A 25,697-nucleotide genomic window follows, 5' to 3' on the forward strand; every position below is an offset into this window, starting at 1 on the left:
CAGCCTGGCCACAGATTTTGTGCTGCAGTCACATCCGGGGTGGTGATCCCTCTGTAAACAAACCCTGCAATGCAGCTGTCCAGGGATCAAACCATCTTCCTTGAGGCCTTCACTTTGGTGCTCCATGTGCAGCAAGTGCTCATCCCAAACACCCCAGATCACTTTTCCCAACCCATTTTTCCCAGATCACTTTTGCCTGCCAGTCAGTTAAAATATCTGACTTCTGCCTCTCTCAGCAGTGACACTCCTTGGTGGGTCACAGAGCTGCCTGACATCCGAGGGACACAGTCCCCCTGCTGTGTGCTATTCTGGTGATGGGAGTGCTGCTACATGACTGGTAGCTCGAAAATGTGTTCAACTATTCCCCTGGTTTATATAACCTCAAAGCAATTTGCTTTCATAGCCGAACATGCTTATTCATTCTATTTTAACTGTGCATTGAGCTATAAATATTGTCTCATTGCAGATAAGAATCTATTGGATTTTATTATTTGTTTTTCTACCTTGGGAAGATGATTTTCTCCTGAAGGAGACTTTCCCAGCCCTAGCAGTGAAGTTGCCTGATTGACTCTGTCCTGCCAGGCAGCCATGAATGGTGTCAGTCTCAGGTCAGCTGCCACTTCCCTGCAGCCACCTCCTCATTGTTCCTGCTTGGGCTCTGGCAAAGATGAGATGAGTGCTCAGTGATGCAGAGCTGAGATCACTGAAGTGTTAGGGAAACTGATTAAACCAATGATTTCCTGTTCTTGTGATCAGCTGCAGGTTAATACCTCAGTGTTACCTCCAGCCCACCTTCCCTGCAGTACATCCACTTCAAAGAGCAATAACCTGGGTCAGTGTCCAGCCAAATTGTGTGGGTTGCTGCCTCCTTTTTCTGGTGCTCATTGTAGCATTGTCCTGCTTCCCCATGGGTTACTCCTGTCTTCTGCAGTGGAGCCCTGACCTGACATCCTCATCATCCAGAAACTTCTCAGAGCTGGAGCACGGCCCGAGCTGGGCAGGTGAGGGATGGGGATGTGTCCTCAGAGCTGCTGCTGCTGCTGCTGAGACCCTTCTCTTGTCCAGGCTGCAGCACAGCAGGGAGGTGGATGATATTTTGGCACCTGATTTTCCCTGGTGCAGATGACTTTTCTCAAGATTCAAACGCTCTTCTGGAGAAGGGTTGTGGTGGCAAAGTGCTGGGCTCCTGCAGAAGTGAGGAGACTTTGAAATCATTGAGAGCTAATAATGTCTTGAAATGTGCATGGTTTAGTGTGTGGTTTTATTTTTATTTTATTTTTATTTTATTTTATTTATTTTATTTTTATTTTATTTATTATTACAATCCACTCTTTCTGTTGTGCATGTTTCTGGTCACCCCCTGTATAAAACACTCTGGGAGCTCTTTGTAGAGCTGTGACTCTTTAGTAAAGGCTGGAGGAAAATTCTGAGAAGACTCTCCTGGGTCACAGAGAAATATTATGATTTTTTTATTAATAACAGCTATTTATAGGAGAGAGGGTTATATAAGTACAACATAAATAAAATAATTCAAGTTGTAAGAGCTCTCCAGAGGTCTCTGGCTCAAACCCTGATCAAAGCAAGGCCAAAGTCAGAGGCAGGTCAGGGTGCCCAAGGCCTTTCTTTTTCAGTTGGGTTCTCAATAGCACTGAGGAAGGGCATGCATGGCCTCTCTGCTTTCTGTGCTTGATCCTATTCACGACAAGGAATAATTCCTCACATTCATGCAGAATTTAATCCTTTTGCCATGCAGCTTAGAGAAGACTCTGGCTCTGCCTTATCTCTAACCCCATCAGGGAGCTGCAGACAGCAATGTGATCCCAGCAGCCATCTATTCTGCAGGATGAAGAAGCCCAGCTCCTTCAGCTTTCCTGGAATGCCCTGTGCCCCTGTCCCTGGGCAGCCTGCCTGCCTCTGCTGGACTCGTTCCCATGTGTCAACATCTGCCCTTGTAGTGGGGCCAAATTCATTCAATTCATTGCAAAAGTAATGTGAAACCATGTTAGCCTTCACCTGCAGGGTACAAAGTTCTGCCCATGGTCTTATTAGTTCAGGAAAACATCCACTGGCATTACCTGGATCAAGTTCTATTTAATAAGTTCATAAACACATGGATATGTTTTGATAGTGAGATGTTTTTAATCATATCAGTGACTTTGTTTGCTTTATTGCTCAGTTCAAATGAGGCCTTCAAGCACTGGGTAAGAGGCAGAGCTTCCATTTGTGCTCCATTGGTTTCTCCAGGCATGTGGCTCAGTGCAGTTATTTGCCACACTGTGGCCAAAAGAAAGCCAGAGATGAAAACTGTAGCCTGAATTGTGTTTAGCAGGAATTTTGGAGTGATTTAGAGGCATTTTCATGAAAGAGCTGCAGCCAATTGGTATTTCCCACCTTTGCAGCAGTTATTTGTTAATTAAATAATGTGACAAACCCCAGGAGTGTTTTGAAAAGTGTATTAAATGATTTGCCATTAATTTATCAATGTGTTATTTATGCTGAGGAGTTGCATATCTGCTAAGGAAATTCTTCAACCTCAGTTTTGATTCTTTCAGACAATAGGAAATTGATACTGAAAAAAACCCTGAAATGGGAAATGTAAAGCAAGAAATTACATGAGTAAGTCAGAGAGGATGCTGTATAATGGCCAAATCCTGCCCTGGTGTCAGCACACAGGCCTCATGGTGCTCAGGACCATAACAGGCAGCACCCTGAGGTGTGGCACTGCCTTTGCTTACCTGCACATTACAGAACCATAGAATTTTTGGGCTTGGAAGAGACCTTAAGGATAATTTTGATCCATCCCCTCTGCCATAGGCAGGGACATTTTCCACTGTCCCAGGCTGCTCCAGTCCCTGTCCAGCCTGGCCTTGGGCACTGCCAGGGATCCAGGGGCATCCACAGCTGCTCTGGGCACCTGTGCCAGGACTTCCCACTAAAGAATTTCTCCCTAATGCTTAATCTAAGCCTGCTCTCTTTCTGCTTAAAGCCTTTCCATTCCCCCTTGTCCTATCACTCCATGCTCTTGTCCAAAGTCCATCTCCAGCTCTCTTGTAGGATCTCTGCCCCCGTGCTGGCTGCTGCACACAGAGGATTTTCCTTTAGCCAAATGGTCATTAGCCATATGCTGCATCTGGCTTTGAGGATTAGAAGACCATAATGAAGTGGATTACAGCAGATCAGTGGCAGGATTGCAGACCAAATCCTTTTCTAACTGTTCTTCCAGGGGCAGCTAAGGCCTGAGCGAGCTGTCCTGCAGCATGAGCTCAGCCAGCCATGGGATTTTTCCATGCTGTTATCAGAGGTGGGATAATCTGGAGCTGTAACCCTGGGTGGGGAGGCTGTGGATGCTGAATGGCTGCAGGCTGTGCAAGTGCCTAAAAGCTGGGGATTTCTGGGTGTCACTTTTGTGGCTTGCCTAGGGGGTACCTGTGAGGCTCAGGTGTTCCCCAGTCACTGTTTAATTGTTGCAGCTTGAGTCTCCCTGAAGTGTCTGTAGGTGAGAGAGAGAAAGAAAGGATCTGCTGGACATCCAACAGGCATTGTGGTGGTCAGAGAAAATCTGAGTTGCCTGGGGCCAGTGCCAGACCTAGAGCTGAACCCAGGAGTTGAAGTGGAAAATTTTTCTGTGGTGTAACAAGTGCCAGACTTTGGCAGGAAAATGCTCTCCACTCATCAGGAGAGGCTGGGCTTGCCCAAAGGGCAGCACTGTCCAGGGCTGGGGCTGTGAAGGCTGGTGAGGGTGGTTTGGAGAGGTCTTGGCTGGAGGAGGCAAAGTCCATATTTAACCCAGAAAGATGTGGCCCCCTCCAACTCTGCACAGGAAAAATCAGCAACTGTGACATGTAGGGAGCAGCTTCAGTAACTCCTGCACATGCTCAGGGAAAGGTGTTTGGCTTCCAGAGATGCTGCTCACAAGACACATCAGGGCAATATATCCTGAAGATGTGCCAAATCTGTCTGAAATATTCATGCATGCTCCCTGTAATTTATAGAAACAATCACAGCCGCATAATTATTTCGATGCTTCTCCCTGTGAAGAATCTCATCTCTTGGATGTGAAAATGTGACCTGCATATCCACACAGCCTTGCTGTGGCCTTCTGGGCATGCCAGGAGAGGTGATTCCATGCACTATCCAATATATCCATGTGAGCATCAAAATATGCCCTTTAGACTACTGTGGTGGATCAGACAACAACACATTTGCTTGGGGTGAATTTCAATGATTTCAGATGAATTTCATTTGTCTTATGGGTGGTGCCTGGTTCATTAAAGGCAGCACCTGTAAAGCACCTTTTGCTCTGCACCTCCCATAGTTCTGAAGTCTACCCTAAGCACAATGCTTAGCTCCCATGACCCCCCAAAAACCCCAAGTATCCTTGTCATTTTGAACCTGTGAAAGGGATGGGGAACAGGTTACAGGCAGAACCCACTCCTGTAAAATTACAGCTACTAAAACAGCAGAGGTGCAGACCTGCTCCTAGGCAGGAGCAATTTGGAGATGACACAAAGGCTGGCGGTGTGAGACAGACAGGGAAATGGGGACAAATTCTATATTTTAAGTATCATTTTCTAAAATATCTGCAAGAGGAAAGGACCTACTGTACTTTCAGGTGTAGCTGGTGCAATGTAAATAGGTTCCCAAACCCTCAGTGTCTTTTGTTCTTCAGCTGGCTTGGCAGAACACCCTGAATCCATGTGTTTAACTGGGACTGGGTCTGTAAATAAGTGCTCCCTGTTGCTAAGGTTCAAGTGACATTTTTAGTGGCATTTGACAGATTTTTAAGCTGCTTTCAAGTCTTCTACTGAGCTCTTCTATACCCAGGCAGTGAACCTGTCATGAAGCCTTGGCTTTACTCAAACTGGTGCTAAAAATCTTTGGATTCACAGGTTGGACACAGACTTGCCTGACAAAGCTTAACTGGTGCTGCTGATGGCAAAGCCACACCTGACCTGTGTTTGTACCTAGAAGTGATTATCTGGGAATCTGGGGAGAAAAACCCACTGAAAACCAGAAAGGAAAGCAGAGACTCAGCCTGGTGTGCAGGCAGGGTGGTACTGCAGAAGCTGCTCCCTGATGGGAGATGTTGCTCTGCAAGAGACAAATCAGTGGCCTGCTCTTTACTCCCCTCAATATCTTGTGCTCCTTACATTTCCACCAGAATCCCAAAGAGGTTTCTTTTGTCCAAAAGGCTGTTTGTTTTCTTTTGACCACTCAGAACTTGTGATACTTGTCTTGATCTATTAACCAGGTGTCCAGCCAAAATCAATTGCCTGTCAGGCTCAGACCATTACCCAAAAAGTCAAGACCTCCATAAATATTCCCGGCCTCATTGTGCTGGTGACAGATTCTGCAGGTTGTTTTATGTTACAGTTGAACAGTTTAGACATTGCATTTGTATATATTTGCAGGCAGCCCTGGAGGGACCATCTCTGAGCAGAGTGGGAGCAGCAGCTTGCAGACTCCAGCACCTCCAGCATGACCAGGGCAGGAATTCTGGTGCTCCTCTCCTTCGCGCTTTGCTGCGCCCCAGGTGAGTGACTCTCCAGGCGGCTGAGCCCTGGCTGTCCTCAAAAGGGTAAGGCAGAGGATTCAAAGAGGGAAAATCTCCTTCAGAGGGCTCTGCTGCCTCGGCTGGCATGGTGCAGGTTGCAGGGGTGTATTTCAGGATAGTCCTCGGTGGCTCGCTGCTGTAGCTGATGGTTTGTCAGAAATATAAATAACAGCAAGTGGAGTTCTGTGCTGGCAACTCGAGCTGTTACACTTTGTACACTGGTGTTCTCACACCATTACACTGCTTAGACTTGTACAATTACAGCAAATGGATGAATACTTGAAGTAAGGCCATGAGAAGGGGGTCATACCTCTGGTAACTAGTAAGGAAAATATTGTAATGGCACAAGCAAGTTCTCTGCAAGGCCCTGGCAAATTTCCTGCAATGCTCTTTCTGCTAATGGAACAGCAAGAGATGAAAACAAGCCAGACTCTGATGTTCTCACTGCATATTCACAGCTGATGAAACTACAAAGCCAAAGATATTTTTTTCACACTCGCCTTCTTTCAAATGCATATTTCTGTCAACAGATGCTGTATGTATTTGCTTATCCTGTAGGTGACTATTTGCATTTGTCTCTGTTGATTCAGGTGTATTTCCAGATACATAACAGCAGCGCTTTAGGGTCAAAACGGATATGTAGAAAGATAAGGAAGGAAAAGCTCTTCTGTTTTCAATTAATAAATCTACATGTCTCAGAACAAAAAAAAGAACAAAGCTATTCAAAAAGGTGTTTCATCATAGCCAGCAATAAGCAATGCTATTATGCTTATCAACATAGAAAAAAAAATCATTCATAGTTTATTTAGTTCAAAAAACAATCACTGGAAATCATTCAGCTTGGTCCTGCACACAGGAATTTTATATCCATATTTCCAGCTTTAATTGAGGTCTTATCACATTGGCTTTTGTTCATACTTTCTGCCTCTCTTTTCTTTTCCAGATACTGTCTTTGGGATTGAGGTAAGTGGAAGATTTCTTTCTGTGAGTATGTGGCCTAAAAAAGATATAGCCAAAGGAATGGGAAAAACCTCCAGCCTGTAGGTGCTCAGCTGTTTTTCACCCAAGTGTCACACTCGGGTCACTGTAATCAGATCCTACAGTGTAAAACATTAAATTATACTGCCCTTGGCTGTACATCTATGCTGTATGTTAATAATGTTTTAGTAGTAATGATACAATGTTTTTGGATTAATTAATTTTTCAGCAACTTTAGACTAGTCTAAGATTTAAGCTGAAAATATATAGCTGGTTCTAAATTAAAGCAATAGACTGGTATCAGAACCTACCTGAGGGCAACCTACTGAAATACTAAAATACTCTGAGCTGATCAGCTTCCTCACAGGTCATTAGTCTTGGTCCTCTGAAAAAAACCCATGATCAGTGTATTAAGATTGAAAAAGACCAGAAGTGCAGTGGAGGGGCCACAAGAATAGAAGATCTAGGGACCAATGGAGAGCCTTTATAAAATCATGTCAAGTGAGCACAAGAGACCAGCACTGGTTTATCCCATCCAAGGGGCTGCATGGTTATAGCTGTTCCCTCCTCCTCCTCTTCTCCTGCTCTTTGGGAACATCTCTGCAGGAAGGATTCTCCTGAGGGACCCACAGCTGAAGTTTGTGCTGTGGCAGCGAGGACTGGTTGTACCAGCTCAGTGTCCCACACAAAAATGAGAGTTTTGAATGTCTCAGGTCTTCTCATCCTGTTGCTGTGATTCCTGTGGCAGGTGGACTGCAGTACCTATCCCAACACCACAAACGAGGAGGGCAAAGAGGTGCTGGTCTGCAGCGAGGCCGTCAGCCCCATCTGCGGCTCCGACGGCGTCACCTACGGCAACGAGTGCCAGCTCTGTGCCTACAACGTGTATGTTCTGCTTGGGGACAGCGTGGGGACAGCTTGGGGACAGCGTGGGGACCCCAGGCAGCACAGCTCAGAGCTCCTGGCAGCACCACAGCTCACCAATCTGTCACACGTCACCTGTGTCAATTCCTTCAAAATGAGCGTGGCTATCGTGGCACGGCGCTCAGGCAGAGCTTTGGTCACTGTGTCTTTCTTTTGCTTCTGTAATTTATTCAGGTTTTTTCTTCTCTTTCTCAAGGAATGGCCAGGTGATGGCTCTGAGAGCACATCTCATCACAGCAAAAGGACAGAGATGCTCTGCTCAGAGCTGCCCAAAATGGTCCTAAAGCTTCCCAGGGTTTTACATCCCTGCCAGCTACTCAGCTGATGAGGGAGGGTGGTTCTACCTTCTCGAATACAGATATTAAAAAAAATACAGATATAAACTGACTGAGAGAGTCAGTTTTCCCTTGTATTAATTCTAGCACTTAGGATGTAGCAAGACATCTTTACGGAACTTCCTAACATTTGTCTTTCCCTCTGCAGAGAATATGGAACCAATGTCAGCAAAGACCACGATGGAGAGTGCAAGGAAGTTGCCCCTGTAAGTTAAACCAAGGGCAAAACAAGGGGTGTGTCCTGCTTCTGAGTGGCTAATTGAAATAATTCAAACCCTAAACAAGAACACAGATGAGCTGCCAGAATCTTGCAGTGGTCACCTCCAAGTGAAATGTCATCACGGTGACTGACAGAAAAGCTTTTCTCCCACTGTGGTGCTGTCCTGTGTGGCCAGGCAGACACACCAGATCCACTTGTGTGCTGTCAGCAAGGCCTTCACCAGGGCTTTGTTTGCTCCCTCACCAGGTGGACTGCAGCAGGTACCCCAACTCAACCAGTGAGGAGGGCAAAGTGGTGCTGATCTGCAGCAAAGACATCAGCCCCGTCTGCGGGACCGACTGGGTCACCTACGACAACGAGTGCCTGCTCTGCGCCCGGAGCCTGTGAGTGCTGAGCACAGGGACCTGGGGCTGCTGCTCCTGGAACTGCTCTTTTGGACAGCAGGACTTCTACCAAGACCTCCTCTTCTCCTCCTGACTAAACCTGGTTGTCCTCTGTCATTAGAAGGAGAGCCGTGCCTTTGGTCTAGGCAGAGAAGGGGAGCGCTGGGTGGGATCTCACACAGGACAGGATGCTGCTCTTAACTAAGTTAAAAGGGTCTGTGGCAGATGCTGCCTTGCAGAGGACAACAACTCACCCAGGGGGCATTGGCATTGTCACACAGCCTGTCTCCTCATCCATCCTGACCCCTGTCCCTCACATCTTGCTATAAACCAGCTCTCTGGCAGGCAGTGGCACCACCTGAGCTGGTCCCTGGAGCCACATGGGCACAACCTCAGCCGGTGCCTCCTGTATCCCACATGTTGTGCCTGAGGCTGCTCAGCATTGCTGGGTGATGGGGCTCAGCAGAACAGGTTGCTTGCAGAGCTCCCTAATGCAGGTCTCTTCCCTTCCCAGGGAGGCTGGAACCAGCATTGGCAAGAAGGCTGATGGTGAATGTAAGAAGGAAATTGTCACAGTAAGTGAATTGGGTGATCAGGGGCTGGGTTTTGGTCCTGCTGCTGTCAGGGGAAGCACTCCCAGTGTCTGCAGCAGCCCCCAGACCAGCAGTGTCCTGCAGAAGTGAAACAGCTGCTGTGCTGCAGAACAGGAGAGATTTTGCTTTCTCTACACATAATAAATGTTATTTGTGTGAATGCCAGGAAAGGAGCAGGTTACTGCTCAGGAAGGGATGAGTAAAAGAATAGTAGAAATAATCCATCAGGGCAGAACTGTGAATAGGAAGAGAGAATGGCTTTTGGGGTCAGACCAATGCTCCATCTAGCCCCTGGTAACTTGGTACAGAGCCTGCTGTTGGCAGGGGGTGTGAGCATTGTGTAGGACAGAGTGAGAGTGCAGAATGTAGAGAAAAGTGACTTCTCCCTGAAAAACTCCAGCTGCTTTCAGGTGGAGGAGCTCAGCTGGGAGTGATTTCTGTGCAGTCACTAAGCCTTTATAGATTTCTCCTCCATAAAATTCCTCTTCCTGCACCCAGACACATTTTTAGCCCTACAATGCTCCTCAGCAAGTGCAGCACTCATTGCTCCAGGAAACAGAATCCCACTCTTGCAGTATCCAGCCACGTGCTGATCTTCCAGTTTTAAAACTCCAGGAGGGATGGTGGAAGTTTATAGAGGATCAGCACTCCATTTCCCCAGACACCAGTGTTTCTCCATTTAATTTCCTGGCCAGCTTGGGAACACAGAGCACGGCACCTTCACCGAGTGAGCTGCTGCTGCTTGGAAATGCCATGACCAGGTTATGATATGCATCTCTTCAAACAGGAAATTATGATCTATTTTTATATTATTAAATTCTCCTGGCATGGGAGAAACTGACACCTCAGTTTATATCAGATGTGCAAGGAAGTTAATTACTTTTGGTGAGATTGGTATCACCAGCACTGCAGCTCTAGCTCAGGGTTCAAGCCCTTGTGCTACTGACTCCTCCACATCAGAGCCTTTTATTTTTATTTATTTTTTACAGGTTGACTGCAGTGACTACCCCAAACCTGTCTGCTCACTGGACTACATGCCTCTCTGTGGCTCTGACAACACAACATACAACAATAAGTGTATCTTCTGCAACGCAGTCGTGTATGTACAAATATCAGTGATGTCTGTTTTATCAGTTGCCTCACGTGGGCACAAGTTTGCACAGTTACTGCTTTTTTTGTTTGCTGGATACTGTTGTTTAGGGATTTGGGGCAGGAGGGAATGCCAGCCACCGTGTCAAGCATTCATTTATTTTTTTCATTAGAGCATAAAAAATGCTACGGCTGCTTTGTTAGTGTGAATGGTTTGAAGAGCATTTAACCTAAATGGAATTCTTCTTGCATGTTGCAAAGGAAATGAAATTCCTTTCCTTTTGAAATTCCACTATAGTTTCCCCACAGATATTTTCAGTCTTAAGAATGGGTTAAATTATTTCACTCATGTCTTAATAATCAAATAGCAAATGGGATTATGAGTCCGCAAGTTCCTTGGCTCTGGGGCAGGATCCCATCTGACACCATCTCTAGGAGCCATCAAAAAGACAGATTATAGCAGGCAGGACTCTGTGTTTAATTCATTCTTTCCTCTCCTTACTTTCAGGGACAGCAATGGGACAATCACTTTAAGCCATTTTGGGAAGTGCTGAGTATCGTGCCAAGAGAATTCACCACAGGATCCCCACTGGAAAATCCCAGATAAAGATCTGACCTCAGTTCACCTCACCTTCTGGGAAACTCAGCTCACTCCTGATTTTCTTTCTCAATAAACTAAATCAGCAACATTTCCCTGTCTTCTTTCATGTGTTGTCTCATGAAACATTGCCTTGATTTGTTGGATGATGATACTGGGCAGAATAAGTTACGTGCTCAAAGCTCTGGGATAGAACAAGAACATAATCTTGCTCCCCTCCCTCTCCTAAAAGGGCAGAAAATTAAATACAGATGCTCCAACCCCAGAGCTGTGTGTCTTTGCACATAAATGATAATAATGTCCCTGCATTAGTGCTCAGACCCTTTAATGTTTGACACTGGGCAGGGCTGAAGTGGTGACACAGGAGGGTCCCTCCCCAGGTGTTCCTGGTGCATTTTCCTTGTCAGCAAAGTCCGGTCACCCCTTGGTGTCACTGCCCAGAGCTGATCCCTGGCTCTGTGCTCACCTGAAGTGCTGCTCTCTCAAGGGCACCCTGCTGGCACAGCCCAGATTGCTCAGACATGGGCATTGTCTCTGTCTATTTGTCCAAGTCCTCCAACTGACCAGATTTTTCTCATCCTGGAGTCGTCCTTTAACACCCTTCAAACGTTTTGAGATTAATGCCTTCCTAGGTGTGGTGCCTACTCCTGCCTACTTGTCTTCTCTCAGTCTTCAATTACACAATGTTCTCTCCCAGCCCAAGGAGTATTTCAGCAGTGTTTCAAAATCCAAGGACAAAGTATCCTTCTGTTTCTTGAGAGTGTGACTTGTCATTGGCGTATTGTGCTTGAAATTTATTTTGCTTTTGTGTTCTGTTTGAGTATTGAATTGGGTTTTGTTTTTTTTTTTTTAATCCACACAAGAGAGGCATAAATAAATTGGGCTTATCCCTCCTAAAATGTAATATCTCCCACATGCATTTCTTCTGGGAATCAAAGGGAGAGGGGTGCTTGTTCTCCTTGATGGAGGTTGTCCCAAAAAGCAATGCTTTGGTGGTAAAACAAAGGATTTATGTAGAGATGGGCAGATGGATGAAGCAGTGATATCCAGATTGGGTTCAGCTTTTCTAGGATCCATGCTAGGGTCTCAAATCATTCTGTCATCATCATACTAAAAGTCTATTACTGCAAAGCTAATGGCTTTTAGGGGAAATAACAATTGTAAATTTTTTTTGCATAGTCCCATAAAAGTTTCTCCATCCCTTGTCATTTTCCAGGACTCCTTTCAGTGTCTGGGATGCCCTCTTGCTTGCCTTCCTGGTTCATTGTTTTCCTGCTTTCACTATAACTTAGTGATGTTTTACTTGTGTGAAGCACAAAAATAAAAGGAGAACCTTTCTGCTGTGGAAGCATTTCATTCAATGTTTTTCTCATGAAAAAGCACTGCACAAAAATAAGCAGTGATAGGTGAACACACAGAAAATCTGACAGCAGTTTGTACAGTGGCTCTTTTGCCTGCAGGAATTTTCTGTGGTCCTTCAGAAGGAAACTGTCACATATTTCACTTAAAATAAGGACTCAGAGGGTGTATCTCACACATCTAAACTTCGCGTGACTCCCGTTGATGAAGAAACACCACTCTTGGCTTCCAGCACAGCTCACCTCTACTGTTATTACCACTGAGACAAAAGGCTGGAAATGTTGCTCCAGGATAAGGGTGGATAAGGCAAATATGAACATGCACAAACACACACACCCCCCCAGTGGTGCAGGCATACATATAAGCGTGGTTGGCACCTGAGGACAGAATCCAGGTTGAGTTTCCTGAGCAAAAGCCAAGCCCTGCTGCTCACAGCTCATCCAGCCACCATGAAGATCACGGGGGTGCTGCTTCTGCTCTCTCTGGCCCTTTTCTGCATCTCAGGTGAGTGGCTGTGCCTTGGAGTAAGCGCTGGCTGTCTTCAAAACCACAAAAAAACATCCTCAGACTGGAAAGAGCTCCGTTCTGCAAGGACTTATTTACTCCTAGAAAGATAGTGTTGAAAAGACTTGACATCAGAGACTATCACTTATGGGGTAATATTTTAGCAACAGAACTGAGTGGGTAAGAACAACTGTGGGAACAGCTCTACTCTCAGTGCTAGTTTATGCATAATGAAAGAAGTGACATGAACGTGGTGCAACCCGGGGACTCAGACAACCAGTACTTAACCTCTGAAATCTTGCAGAAACACAAATAATTTTACTGAATGAAAGCGAACATTTCTTGTAGTCATCCTGAACCGAGGTGTAGTTTGAGAGCCTGAGTTGGTGTAGGAGCTTTATAAATTCACTTCTCACTAAATACTATTCTTATTTAAAAATAATATTGGCAGTGCATATAAGATGCTGCCTCTGTGTACTTGTCAGCTTTATGTCCCTCTTTACCTCAATAATTTGCTTTGCTTTGAGTTCATGTCCTGTTCCATCCTTTGAACCATAGAAAATGCCTTTCTCTTCTTTTATTTTACACAGCTTTTTCCATTTTGACTGTAACCCTTTATTTATATTAAATAAAAATACTACAGAATCAACATACAGTATGGCACAACATTTTGCCTGAAATTCCTTTTGTCTAAGAATAATTTGCTAGCACACAGGGAGTTGGAAGATATGTATTCAGGGCATGCATTCTCAGATTTTAGCAGAATCTATGAATTGCATTTGTAACATATTTCATTTGTTCTTCTTTTTTTTTTTTTAGTTCCAGCTACTGATGCGCTGCAGGTAAGGGACAGATTTTTCTCTTCTCCATCCTTTCTTTCCTTAAAGCAGTTTCTGTATAAATCTTTACTAATCACATCATGATGGAGCCTTTCAAAATCCAGAGACACCCAGCTGCCTGAGCAATATTTGCCACAGATATTATCGGGTGAAATTGCCATTTTCATCTGGTGATAGCTTCAACGAGTAGGGCAGCATTCAGCTCATGTCCAAGTTGTTGTCAAAGTTACTGCAGCATCATTTGCAGTGGTTACCCAGGCTCTGCATGGCTGGAGGCAGCACTCCACTGCCTCCTGCCCTGTCCCTGGGCTTTTCCTCAGCATCTGGGCAGCAAGGGGGCAGCTCAAGGGGTGTGTGGGGCCTCCTGATGTCACTTTTCTCACCCAGCTTTGGTTAAGAGCTCTTTTTTTTTTTTTTTTTTTTTTTGTGAGTACAGGCTGCACCTGTCTACTGCAGGAACCAGAGGACCATCAGGAATATGTGTACCATGGAGTATGTCCCCCACTGTGGGTCTGATGGTGTCACCTACCCCAACAAATGCACGTTCTGCAATGCCTTCCTGTACGTATGGAATAAATCCCTTCACCTACTCAGTGGTGAATTAATTTAGCTTAAACTGGCTAATCAGTCTTGGACACTGGCTGGAGAAGTAAAGTGCTTTTATTTCATTTGTTTTTTCTCTCACCAGCAATGGTAATTTTTTTCTTTTTTTTGGGAGAGTTTGCTAGGAACTGCTTTCTTTCAGATATAAAGAAACAACATAGTGTTCTATGTTTTCCTCTTAAGTGATTTGCAAAAGAGCTTTCTCTCAGCAAAGTCTGTTTCCTACAGACTATTTGGTCTTTTAAATTAAGAACTTTTCTTGTCTTTATATGTCAATAATAAAAAGGAAATATGTGGAATAGAGTTCAGAAATTCCTCTGTGGTGCAGAGGGACAGACCAACAGTAAAAGCCCAGATGTTCTGTCTCTGAGGTACTGATTTGTTACTGATTTCTTTCTCTGCAGGAGAAGCCGTGGAGCTCTTGCCTTGAGGTCTCTTGAAGCCTGTTAAGCTCTTGACAGGATTCAGCTGAGAAAGAGCATCCCTCCCTGACAATGTTCCCCATGGCAGATGACTTCCTAAAGCCCTGACCCTTGAAAACCTCTTATCAACCCTGAAACCTCTGATAATAAAAAAAAAGACCCAGCATTTATGTCGTCCTTTGGTCTCATTCTGGCTTTACCTAGCAGGTTGCATGATTTTACCACTGCAACAACCCTGGGGTGTGGGAATTAATGGGAAAATTGCAGGGGAGAGGGAGAAGGGTGTTCTGATCTACAAAAACACCAACCCCAGCTGCAAGGGCAATGGGCAGCTCTGGTGGGCATCTGCCTTCATCCAGCTTTCCAAAAGAAAACCTGGGCTGGAGATGCATCCTGGTGCTGCTGCCCATTTCCTGCTCTGAGGGGATCTGACAGACACTGAGAGGAGCCTGGCTGAGAGGAGCTGCCTCCCTCCCCAGCTGCTGCTGTCAAACACCTGCAGCCTCACCCAGCCTCACTCTGTAGCCTGGCAGCACCAAGAGGCCCCGGGCAAACCTAAACATAAACATAATTAGAGACAGTCCCAAGACTTGTAACTGGGGTGTTCTGGCACTGTTCTGCCACACAGAAGGGGTCTTGCTGGCACAATGAGCTGCTCATCCCTGTTTCAGTTTCCAGGGTTATCCCTAATTTCTTACACCTGCAGGAGAACATGTGAGGAAGGTCACATTCCAAGCTGCCTCCACCTCGCGAGCAGGATTGAAAACTCACCTGTAGAAAAAGCCTTTTGCAATCAGCTCTGCTCCCCAGAGCAATGTCACAGGGGTTTCCTCTGGGCTGCCCACGCTGGTTCATTGCTGAGGGGCACTGCAGAAAACCCGTGGGCAGCCAGTGCCAACAGAGCTGGTGTCCAGGGGACGCTGGCAAGCACCGAGCCCATCTGGGCACCTCACCCATCACTAAGCTGCTGGTTGAAGGTAATTACCTTGACTGTCGCTTGTAGAGGATCCTTCGAGATTCTCCGGCCTCTGGAAACCTCGGCTGATGAGAGGAAGGGCTCAGAGTCGTGGTGTTAATTTATTATTCATTAACAGCCAGGCACTGCCAGTGCCGTGTGCTGCAGAGGCAGCAGCCTCACAGTCAAATAGTTAATGATCTTAAGTGACAATGTGTCACTTCCCAGAGACTGCAGAGAGCAGCTCTCTAAAAGGAGACAATTTATTTCCAAAAGACATGATTCTCTGCAACCATTTAGTCCCAAGTCCCTTCCTGGGGCTGGGATGTCCCTCCTGTCTGTGTGCAGGAAGGCTTTTCGGTGTCAGATGTGATTTCTGGGGACCAGGATAAATTGAGGCTCTGGGAGGCAGTGCTGGGGGTGTGGGGCACATTCAGTCTCCTTCTTCTCCCCCTCTGCAGAGCGTGGGAGTCAGGGTAGGAGAGCAGCAGCTGCAGCAGTTATTTTTTCCTTGGGCAGCAGCGGGGAGGATGAGGATGGCCCGCGATGCCTTGGAGACAAGCAGAGCTCCCGATCGTGCTGGAGATCTCTGTGATGCTCAGGGGGCCTCTTGCAGGGGCATGTCTGCTAAACAGGAAAATCCAGCAGGCAATGAAGGGCAATTCCTGTGAGTAGAAATGATAAATCCTCCGTGATTGCTCAGGAGTGACCAAGGGCAGAGCAGGGCCCCAGTGCAGCCTCCTGCCCCAGCAGCTCATCCTGGATGCTCCTTAAGATGGAGAGGAAGAGAATTCTCCTTTATGAGCACCTCGTTGGAAATAATTTTTTTTATTGCTTCTCAATAAAATCCTGCCACAACAGCACAAATCCTCTCACCATTACTAATCTAACTCTCCCTCCAGGAAATTCAAGGCAGGAAACATTGTCTGCCTGCCAAGGTATTTTATGGTACAATTCTTTGAGCAGTACCTCAGCACTTTATGTTATTATCTGATGTTTTGGATTCAGGAAATGCCATTCAATTACCCCACAACCTGATTAACACATTGCATGTACTTATTTTGTTCTGCTTTATTTCATATAATTCCTTCTATTTTTGTGCATTGTTTGACTTGTTGCTGGCCAAAATATACCTCAGGCCAGTCTAGACCTTTCTGTTAATGCAGTTTCTCTCTGTGGCTTCTGTCAGGAGAAATGGTTTATTACTGCATTCTTACTTGATGTGGAGAAAAATAAAATTATGTTTGGAAAGTGAATTAATTGTGGGTGTTTTGGGGGGCTGGCTGTGTCAGAGCTATTGCAGCGAGGCAGAGCTGAGGTTCACTGAGGGATTGGGCTCCTCAGCCTTCTGCTGTTAGCATGCAGCTTCCAGACAGTCAAATTATTCCAGACACCCTTGCCCGTGATATCATCTATGCTTAAAAGACTGGAGATATTCAGGCAGCAATCAGATAGCTGAACTACAAGGAGAAATAATAGGTGAGTGCGGCTTAGGGCAGGGGCTTTGCGAGCTGTAAATTGAATTTCTGTTCTCATAGAAGATCCAGCTCTGCCCCCGTGTGCAGAGGTCTGGGAACAGCAGCTCGGCCGGGATCTCCTGCGGTCGTTCCTCAGCCCCGGGAGCCGCAGGGAGCTCCCTCCTGCAGCCCCTTTGTTCTCGCTGCCCGCGGCGGCCGCAGAGCGGAGCGAGCGCAGGGATGCCGCTGCTGGCATGACAGCAAATCCTGCGTGCACGCATCCACCCTCGTGTTTAATAATAATTATAATAATAATAATAAGGAAAAAAAAAAAACCCAGTTGTTGCTCTTTGTAGCCAGATGAAGCCTACGGCAAGTTTTAAACCAAAGCAGGGAGCATCATCAGTGAAGAATTTTTTAGGTTGTGGTAGGCTATGGACTTACTTGAGGTAGGAAGTCTCAAGATCAGAGGAAAATCTTCCCAGGAAATTATCACTGCTATGGGAAGAAATGCTGCTGGATTAGAAACCCAGAGTTATTGGAAAGTTACCTTAATACAAGAGGACTCATTATATAATGGCCAACATTTATCCCATTTATGTGGCCATAACCCTCCTGAATGTTTGCCCTCTAGGAGTCTGAAATAGAAGGAAGCATTTTATTTCAGAGTCTTATTTAAGCTTTTGTATGGATCTCAAATCTGTAGAAACATTAAAATAATCTCAAAGTCACTTTACTGACTTTACATCATGGTATTTCTGAACCTCAGAATCACAGGATAGTTTGGGTTGGAAGTGATCTCTGGAGATCCTCCAGTCCAAACCCCCTGCCAAAGCAGGGACACCTGGAGCAGGTGACATAGGAGCATGGCCAAGTGGGTTTGGGATGACTCCAGGGAGACTCCACCACCTCCCTGGGCAGCTGTTCCAGTGCTCTGCAGCTCTCAATGGAAAGATTTTTCTCCTCCTGTTGAGGTGGAACTTGCTGTGTTTTTGGTTATGGGCACTGCTCCTTGTCCTGTGACTGGGCACCACTGAGAACAGTCTGGCACCATCACACACATCCCAGGGGTTTGGGCAGGTGGGTTCACTTTGCCCTTCCCATTTGCAACAGGTGTATGACCTTTCCCAAAGCTCACTGTTGTGAGCACTGCTGTTTTTCACTGCTCCTAATGCCTGCTTTCAGTCCATCTGCTTTCCTGTGATTACTGCTGCCCCATTCCCCCTGTTTCCTGCTGCTCCTTGTGCAATCCCCTGTCACACCTGTCCCAGCAGCTCTCCTGCCCTGCCCTGCACGCTGCCCTTTGTCTCCCATCCCTTCTCCCAGACCCTGCAGCAAGGCTCTTTTCTCGTTTCTCTTTTTCTCCCTGCTACCCTGGGAAGTGGCAGGGGCTGCTGGAGGAGAAGAGCTTTTTGGATGGCCACCAAGACCCTCGGGGCAGCACGTGAGGCAGAGCGGATCTCCCAGAGGATCTGGCTAATGAAAGGGCAGGTGCTGGCTCAACATGAGAGCGATGCCGCTCCCTGGCAGACACCTGCCAGGCACAACAGCTCCTGCTGGCTCCAGCCTGGCAGGAAAAACAGCAGGAGAAGCAGCAGAGTTCTGCTAATGGGGATCTCGGATCTGGAGGCGGGTATGGGGGAGTTTGGGTGGCAGGGCTGAAGAGGAGACAGATTCTGCTCCTGGAGCCCCCCCAGCCACGGGGCTGGCAAGCAGCACCTCCACTGGTGGCTGGTGCAAGTTCTGAGGAAGCTTTGTTTCCAGACTTTGGCATTCCTGCCCCTGGAGATTAATCAATATTAATGCTTCCGTGACTACCGCTTCCTTTCCAAATGTGCTCACAATCAGTTCAAGGAATCTGAAAGTCAACACGCTCAGGATGCTAAGAATGCGACAGAAACAACTTTCAAAGGAACCCTTCAACTTGTGATATTTGTGAAAGAGATCCAAATAGCATTATTCATTTATTTTTCAGGAAAATGATTTCATTGATATAAACAGGCCAAATCCCACAAGCTCCATTCTGTGACTATGGTTCCCTTACACTTTCAGCTACATTTTTATGATTTATCTGCTCATGCCAAGTGTTGAACATCTCCCAGGATAATAAGAAAACCAATTCTGATTTTCTATTTAAAACTCAGGCTGCCTTTAAGCCACATTTATGAATTAGGCTTCTTCTGAAGCACAAACAAGTTCCATCCGTCACTTCCTTCCGTGACTACCTTAAATCAAAAATTTATTATTTTATGCAATATCCCCTATTTGTTTTTCCATACACTTGCGATAGAGTCGAGCCACTTAGCAGAGCCCAGCACATTATTTATCACTTATCTTCCCTAAAACACGACTCTCAGCTGACACTCTAAATTTAATGCCATATAATTGAGGGAGAAGGGGAAAGCCTAACGGCTTTCCTTCTGTTTGCAGTTACTGGAATTTTTTCTGGAATGCCTTTGGTATTAACAAGCCCATTTCACCTGCACAGAATACCAGTTGCTTGCCATTAATAGGAAACATTATCCCAGTACAGATTTAAGGCTACTTATTCTCATAATTTCTTAATCAGACTCGTGCTCACTGCCAGCAGATGAATAACTCTTGCTCCTACACAGAAATGTCTAATAAACTTCTGGGGGTTTTTGTAATGCTTTTATCTTGTGATGACTTTCTGTGGGTGAGAAATCCAGTGCACCAGGAAATTACAGGAGAGAGTGGAGAGGGATTTGCTGAGACTTCAGCATCTTTAAAGTGCACTGATGCTTGCCAGACCCCAGATATGATGTCAGTAAAATGTCCCATGCTCCTGTCATCCCACTCTGCTGTACCGTGAAAGTCTCCCAGAGCCAGTTCCTGTCTAGTATATGTGATATGGTGAGCACAAGTCAAACACTTCCAACAAATGGGCTCTTATTTCCCTTCCCCAACTTCCATATTCCATTTCATAACATCCGCTATTGAGACAGTGCTCCTGTTTGGAAAGTACAAATCACTCATTGTATAGCAAGACGCCTTTGTTAACAAGCTGGGTGTAGCTCACATTTTTGTTTAATTCTTCTGGGCATCTCTCTAACAAACAAGTATTCTTTGGAGCTCAACTTGGTAATCGATACAATTTTCTTAGTTTACATAGCAAATAATTACTTTCTGGTGATGACTTCACAAGGTCGGGGAGATGCATATAAATACTGGGGAGGGAGAAGGCTGAGAACCATCCACGGACTCTCCGGCAACCGACCCACACGGAACAGCCGCCACCACCACCGCCAGCATGAAGATGGCCAACTGTGCTGCCCTCCTGGGGCTGGTCCTTCTTGCCTGCCTTTCTGGTAAGTCATTTCTGCCATTTTTGCTACACTCCATGCTGGTCTGGACCTCCTGATCCTTTCCCTGTCTCTGTGCATCCTGAAGGAGGGCGCAGCCTCTTGGGGATGCGATGGTTTGGGAGTACGCGGCCTGTCTTTCCAATGAGCTTCGCCCTTGTGCAGACAAACACATGGGATCTATGCTTTAAGCTTTTGAGCCCTAGTGGGGATTATGGAGCTGAAGAAGGATAAAATTTTGGGTCCTGTTTCTTGTTTAGTGAGTCAAAATTTCTGGTTTCACAAATAAGTGGTTTTTTTTTAATCTTGGTGTATCGCTTTGCATTTACTTGGAGTAGATGAAACATTTGGGAGGATAATCACTTCTTGGTAATGAGAAGGTGTATTTGGCTGATCTGTAGGGAAATTGATGATTCCAATGGAATTTTAGTGAAGGACATAATACAACTTTTACATTTTGTAATTTCTATTTTTATTGTAGATCTTGCTGTTGCTCAAAGACGGGTGAGTATTAGATCTTTGTCATTTAGTCTTGATTTCTAAGTCTAGATGAATAATTCATACTCACGCTATATGTCAGGGAATGCTTGAGGGAAAAAAAAAAAGAGAGAATGAATAGGAAAGAAGTGCCCCTAAGTGCACCTCTTTTCCCAGCATAAGAAAACACCTTTGTCAGAGAGAGATAATTTAGCACTTTGATGATTAAAAAGACAGCGATTAATAATGTAGAATGCGAGTCAGCACAGCACAGAGTGCCAGTAGAAAATCTATATGACTATTGAATATCTGCCTAATATCTTCCCTGTCTTGATTCCCCAAGGAATGATCATTTTTGCCCATAATTCTTGCCAAAATTACTTTAAGTTTTAACAGCAGAGAGGTGCTTTCATTATGCTGTAAGATACTCGATATAAATTTTCTTTCACCATGGAGGAGCCATAGAGATTCCTCACAGTAGCCTCCCAGTGCAGCAAAACCAGGATTAGGGCAAGGGCACCCTTCTGTCTGTTTGGAGACATGACGAGTCCCCTTTCCCAGGCCAACTGCGCTGCCTACATGACGGGCGGAAAAACCATGAGCGTCGTCTGTCCCCGCAACTACGACCCCGTGTGTGGCACCAATGGCCGCACCTACCCCAACGAGTGCTCTCTCTGCAGGGACTTCTTGTGAGTAGAAAGTCCCCTGATCACCCACAGTGCCACTTCAAGCAGCAGGCAGAAGCCCTTGGGGTTGTGACTAATCATGGGGTGGACTGGAATTTTCTTAAGTTTCTGTCTTCCTTAATGCGCGGGATCTTCTGTGTCAAAGCTCCCGAATCTGATTAATTACTGGGGCTTTACGGGTGGAGGGACTTGATGATTGAGATGATAACATGGCATGAAAAGATTAATCCCTGCTTTTCTTCTCCCTCTCTCCCTCCAGCCGCAACCGTGCCCTTGACAAGAAACACGATGGAAGATGCGTTAGGGTATGGCCAGAGATTGGTTCCTTCCCCTGCTGGGTGACAGCCAGACACAAACCTAGCCTAGGATTCCTTCTGTACTGAACCCACACAATTGCTAGCTCCCAGAAATGGGGTGAAAATGAAGAATTTCAGATTGGCAGGAAATTTAATTTGCATTTTGTTTGGACTGCCAAAATCAGTGAGTTTTAAAAGGCAAAAGATCTTCTGTGTAACACCGGAGTTTAGAAAGGAAGCTTATTGATTTCAAGAGTGTTTCATTCAGTGTTATGAAAACACTTCCCTTTACATTTACATTCAGAGGCTTGTTGTGGCTAAGAAATTCCCAGAAGAAGTTTGAATTTCAACTAAACTATAATTTTGTAACAGAAAAAACCTGATTCTATCAGAATGTTTATCACAAAGTTAAGTTAAAGTTAGTATCAGTATAGGGAGCTACCATGAAGTGACAAAGAATGTCTATTTTTAGTTTAGAGAGAGAGAGAGTAAAGAAACATTCTGGCTGTGCAATTTCACATAATACAATGACTCCCATTTCAATACACTCAGAGTAATTGCAGGAGCAGTGAGCTGAGTGTAAACTCCACTTTTGAAAGGTGTGAGGTATTTTAGGCAAGGATCCTTCACTGTGGCATTCAGGGGGAAAATGCCCAAGATGACAGGGATGAAGCCCACCTCAGAACAGATACTGATGCTGTACCCACAGGCAGGATTTCATCTGTGCTCCCCCAAATCCACCACACTGTGGCTGGAAGCCCCTTTCATCTTGCAGCTCTGGGTAGAGGGGAGGATGTCTCCATTACACAGGGCTGCTGCAGAGGGGAGCAGAGATTCAAATGCTGCTCTGGGACTGTTTCAGGTCGACTGTACTGGCTTCCTGAAGCCTGGCAGTGGTTTCAACATCCCCTGCACCATGGAGTACTCCCCCATCTGCGGCACCAATGGCATCACCTACAGGAACAAGTGCCAATTCTGTACTGCTGTGGCGTAAGTGAAGGGCCCAGGGCAGGGCAGGGTTTTTGGATCAGTATTTCTCTTTTTGGTATTTGGAGCATAAAGGGGTAGCTTGGTTCATGAAGCAGCTGCACTGTTCTCATTCATTCTCCACTTGTTTCCCCCCAAAGGAGCGGCCTGGACGTGAACCTGCAGACCTACGGAGAGTGCTTCCAGGTAAAGCCAGAAATCTGCACTCTTAACTGCTCTTACATTTTGCAACACAAATTCATGGCTGAATAATAGAAATGCCTCCACTGTCCTGGTGCATTTGGCCTGGAGATAGGACTTGAGGAAAATACTTATGCCAGGGTCAACAGGTATGAAACCTACTCCATGGCTGAGATATTTGGTCCCCTCTCTGATCTGGGAACAGCAGGCAGAAGGTGCTGAGACCTTCATTTGCTGTGAAACTGGATGAGCAAGGGATGGTGCATCACTGATGCAGCAGCAGTATTAGCAGCAGTGATTCCCTGGGTGGGAGAACTTGGTGCACTGGGGCTTGTGACCACCCCCTTTCTGTCCACTTGCCTCTGCTTGCCTGCTGAACCAGAGCAGACAGTGGGAGAGCCATCCTGGAAATACCAGCACGGTCGTTCCACTACTTATAATAATATTTATTAGACTTTTTTTGCCTCCACCATCTCCCTACTCCAAGGCTGTTCCAGGCAAGCACATTCTCTGAGTCTGCAGGATTGCTGGAACAGCAGAGCTTTTCAGAGCTCCTGAAAAGTGCTTTCATGCTTTGCCACATCACAAATACTAAACAAACATAGAGCACTTGTGTAGGAAAATACAGGCACCAGGCGTTTTAAGCCCTGTTTTTTGTTCCATTAGCAAAATGTCAACATCGACTGCGGCAGCTTCCAGCAGAAGGGCGGCAACATGGTGTGCACCTCCGAGTACAGCCCCATCTGCGGCTCCGACGGCAGGACCTACTCAAACAAGTGCCAGTTCTGCAACGCTGTCTCGTAAGTGCAGGGCTCACCACGTGCCCAGGGAACCAGAGCAGCTCACATGCAGCTGGTGGGAGCCCCAGAGCTCCCGTTAGCTCCCATCCCTGCCCCGTGCTCCTCTCCCAGCGCTCTCTCTCCTCTGCCACCCCCCTTCCCCCCCAGGCACCACAGATCCTAAGCCTGAGTGAGTTTTCTCCTCCTCTCCTCGCAATTAAAAGCAGATCCCCGCTTGCAGGCTCATAGCATTGCTGGCTGCCTCCCTGTCAGGGTGATTGAAAGTGTGACTGTAGGAGGTGTCCAGAATGATGGGGTTTGTCCCAAATCTCCTCAACCTATGAAAGAGTGGAACTTGAGGAATCTGAAAAGAGGTGGCACATTAAGCGAAGTACTCTATGACTTGGAGAGCACAATGGCATTTGCGTTATTTGGGCAAAGTTAGGCTATGAAAATGAGATCCATGTCTCTAATTTTGGTCTCCCTCTCTCTCTTCAGACGCAGCCTTGGGTCTCTGTTCATCAGGCACCAGGGAGAATGCTAAGCGCTGGAGCTGGACCCTTCAACACTTCCCTCACAAATTCTTCGATCAAACATGCTCTCCCTTGCTCCCTCAACTGTTATGCATCAGTCTCTGCTTTGATTGATCAATAAATTAAATGCAGCCACAATCTTGGCCATGGAGTGGTTTTTGATTTTGGTTTTGTTTTCCAGGCGGGGTAATGGTCTTCAGGCTTTTGGGTACTTTTCTGCCAGGCAGGAAAAGTGGTGAAATGAACCACAGTAAAGAGCAAAACACCAGCCCAAGCCCTCAAGAAAGAAGGTCATTCTGTATGCAAACCATCAGAAAATGCTATAAAATAGCACAACTTTGAATCTAATTTTGAAGTCTTGCAGTGTGTAAATGGATTTGTCTTTGTCACAGCACTGGAACTTGGAGGAACTGTTCCTTTTAGGGGCCTTGGCCTGGTGGGATGGTCCTGGGGGAGTGTGAAAGGGGGTGTGATCAGCTTTACCTGGTCCCACCTGGGCAAGGGGCAGGTCTGGTGGTGCATTATAAAAAGGAGGCTCATGGCAAAGGGAGGAGGTATCTCATAGGGAAGAAACTTAGGAACTGCTGCTTCCTTGAAGGGTGTGTCCATTGAGATTGTGCCCATCAGCAGAAAATTGCAGCAAGCTAGGCAAGGCTGTAATGAGCCTAATGAGAACCTGAGGAGAAATTAGACTGGGCTCAGGCTTTCAGCTTCTTGGAGAAGAGATCTAAAAAGCTGTACTGGTGGTATTTGAGGCACAGGGTCCTTCAGGAAAAGGTTTTAGGTTTTCTAACTCCAGGAAAGAAGGGCAAGAAGATGTGCTAGCAGCTCAAATGTGTTTTCTATCTGGGGAAAAAAGGTGTGAAGATAACATCTTTGTGGGAGCCTGAAGCGTGCACTGCAGGAAAAATGACATCTATGACTGTTGGTGATGATGTGCCATCTTTTTGGGTGAGTCAAGGAGTTAATATGCAAACAACACAAGCAAAAAAAATCCCAAGTGCCATGGCTAACACACTCCCTTCCTCATCCTTTCTCCACCTCCCGTTCTCTTGTTATGTAAAAGAACACCTGCTGCTAAGGCTGATATTTAGGACAAAATCTGTGACTTTCAAGACACTTTTTTTGGTCTTTTCTCCTGAACTAGATAATTTCTTGACCAAGAATTTTGTAGGTGCTCCCCACCAGAATGTGAGGGACTTGTCCTTCCCTAGAGCCAGCATAGAGAGCAGGAAGAAGAATGGGAATTCTTATATTCATGGGTTCTTTTGGTGTTACTACAGGTAAGATAAATTACATCATACCTTTGTGCCTGCTCCTAAGAAAAGAGAGAGAAATTGGAGAGTCACAAGAGTCCTCACTAATTACCTGCTTGTGTGTCTGAGAAAATAGTTAAGGAACAGTAAAAGTAGCCAGTTTGGATGTGTTTGTTGAATTGTTTTATAATTCCTTGTTGGACAAGAGGCTCACATAGTGGCCACAGAGCAGTGGAGTTCTGGCCATAGCAGAAAATGGTCTTCAGTGCAAGGTCTTATGGTGAGCCTCCTCTTCAGAGGTAGTTTGTGGCTGAGGAAGTCAGATAGCTGCTCAGAAGGCTTTGGAAAAGCCCAAAGAAGAGCTGCT

The 25,697-nt window shown here is 46.0% G+C and overlaps 3 protein-coding genes across 6 annotated transcripts; all 3 read left to right on the forward strand.

Annotated features, from left to right (window-relative positions):
* Window positions 1-5,264: 5,264 nt before the first annotated feature.
* LOC129126736 (ovomucoid-like) lies at window positions 5,265-10,698 on the forward strand. Its single transcript, XM_054642908.2, has 8 exons — window positions 5,265-5,533; window positions 6,498-6,517; window positions 7,281-7,417; window positions 7,940-7,997; window positions 8,258-8,394; window positions 8,909-8,969; window positions 9,977-10,086; window positions 10,585-10,698. Exons 1-8 carry the CDS (start codon window positions 5,479-5,481, stop codon window positions 10,628-10,630), a joined length of 624 nt encoding a protein of 207 aa, XP_054498883.1. The 5' UTR covers window positions 5,265-5,478; the 3' UTR covers window positions 10,631-10,698.
* Window positions 10,699-12,420: 1,722 nt separating this feature from the next.
* Window positions 12,421-14,555, forward strand: LOC129126735 (ovomucoid-like). The gene is made up of 4 exons (XM_054642907.2): window positions 12,421-12,537; window positions 13,357-13,379; window positions 13,813-13,937; window positions 14,384-14,555. The coding sequence occupies exons 1-4, from the start codon at window positions 12,483-12,485 to the stop codon at window positions 14,427-14,429; spliced, it is 249 nt and encodes an 82-aa protein (XP_054498882.1). The 5' UTR covers window positions 12,421-12,482; the 3' UTR covers window positions 14,430-14,555.
* A 4,937-nt stretch (window positions 14,556-19,492) lies between these two features.
* LOC129126734 (double-headed protease inhibitor, submandibular gland-like) lies at window positions 19,493-24,206 on the forward strand. 4 transcript variants are annotated; one of them, XM_077186460.1, is made up of 9 exons: window positions 19,493-19,597; window positions 19,938-20,142; window positions 20,618-20,640; window positions 21,175-21,302; window positions 21,559-21,604; window positions 22,458-22,585; window positions 22,723-22,768; window positions 23,429-23,562; window positions 24,040-24,206. In XM_077186460.1, exons 2-9 carry the CDS (start codon window positions 20,085-20,087, stop codon window positions 24,083-24,085), a joined length of 609 nt encoding a protein of 202 aa, XP_077042575.1. In that variant the 5' UTR covers window positions 19,493-19,597; window positions 19,938-20,084; the 3' UTR covers window positions 24,086-24,206. The 4 variants fall into 4 exon arrangements, with proteins under 4 accessions (XP_077042575.1, XP_077042576.1, XP_054498880.2 ...); XM_077186461.1 differs by having other exon boundaries at window positions 19,514-19,597; window positions 19,980-20,142; XM_054642905.2 differs by having other exon boundaries at window positions 19,535-19,687; window positions 19,980-20,142.
* Window positions 24,207-25,697: the final 1,491 nt, after the last annotated feature.

Source organism: Agelaius phoeniceus, chromosome 15 (genome assembly GCF_051311805.1).
Source record: "Agelaius phoeniceus isolate bAgePho1 chromosome 15, bAgePho1.hap1, whole genome shotgun sequence".
Lineage (NCBI taxonomy): Eukaryota > Metazoa > Chordata > Aves > Passeriformes > Icteridae > Agelaius > Agelaius phoeniceus.

Bases quoted from the DNA above. Each gene is read 5' to 3' on its own strand.
- LOC129126736 (XM_054642908.2), top strand. From the start codon at position 5,479: ATGACCAGGGCAGGAATTCTGGTGCTCCTCTCCTTCGCGCTTTGCTGC. The intron at 6,518-7,280 runs GTAAGTGGAAGA...TTCCTGTGGCAG, and splicing joins ATACTGTCTTTGGGATTGAG to GTGGACTGCAGTACCTATCC. The intron at 8,970-9,976 runs GTAAGTGAATTG...TATTTTTTACAG, and splicing joins GTAAGAAGGAAATTGTCACA to GTTGACTGCAGTGACTACCC.
- LOC129126735 (XM_054642907.2), top strand. From the start codon at position 12,483: ATGAAGATCACGGGGGTGCTGCTTCTGCTCTCTCTGGCCCTTTTCTGC. The intron at 12,538-13,356 runs GTGAGTGGCTGT...TTTTTTTTTTAG, and splicing joins GGCCCTTTTCTGCATCTCAG to TTCCAGCTACTGATGCGCTG. The intron at 13,938-14,383 runs GTACGTATGGAA...CTTTCTCTGCAG, and splicing joins ACGTTCTGCAATGCCTTCCT to GAGAAGCCGTGGAGCTCTTG.
- LOC129126734 (XM_077186460.1), top strand. From the start codon at position 20,085: ATGAAGATGGCCAACTGTGCTGCCCTCCTGGGGCTGGTCCTTCTTGCC. The intron at 22,586-22,722 runs GTAAGTGAAGGG...TTCCCCCCAAAG, and splicing joins CAATTCTGTACTGCTGTGGC to GAGCGGCCTGGACGTGAACC. The intron at 22,769-23,428 runs GTAAAGCCAGAA...TTGTTCCATTAG, and splicing joins CCTACGGAGAGTGCTTCCAG to CAAAATGTCAACATCGACTG.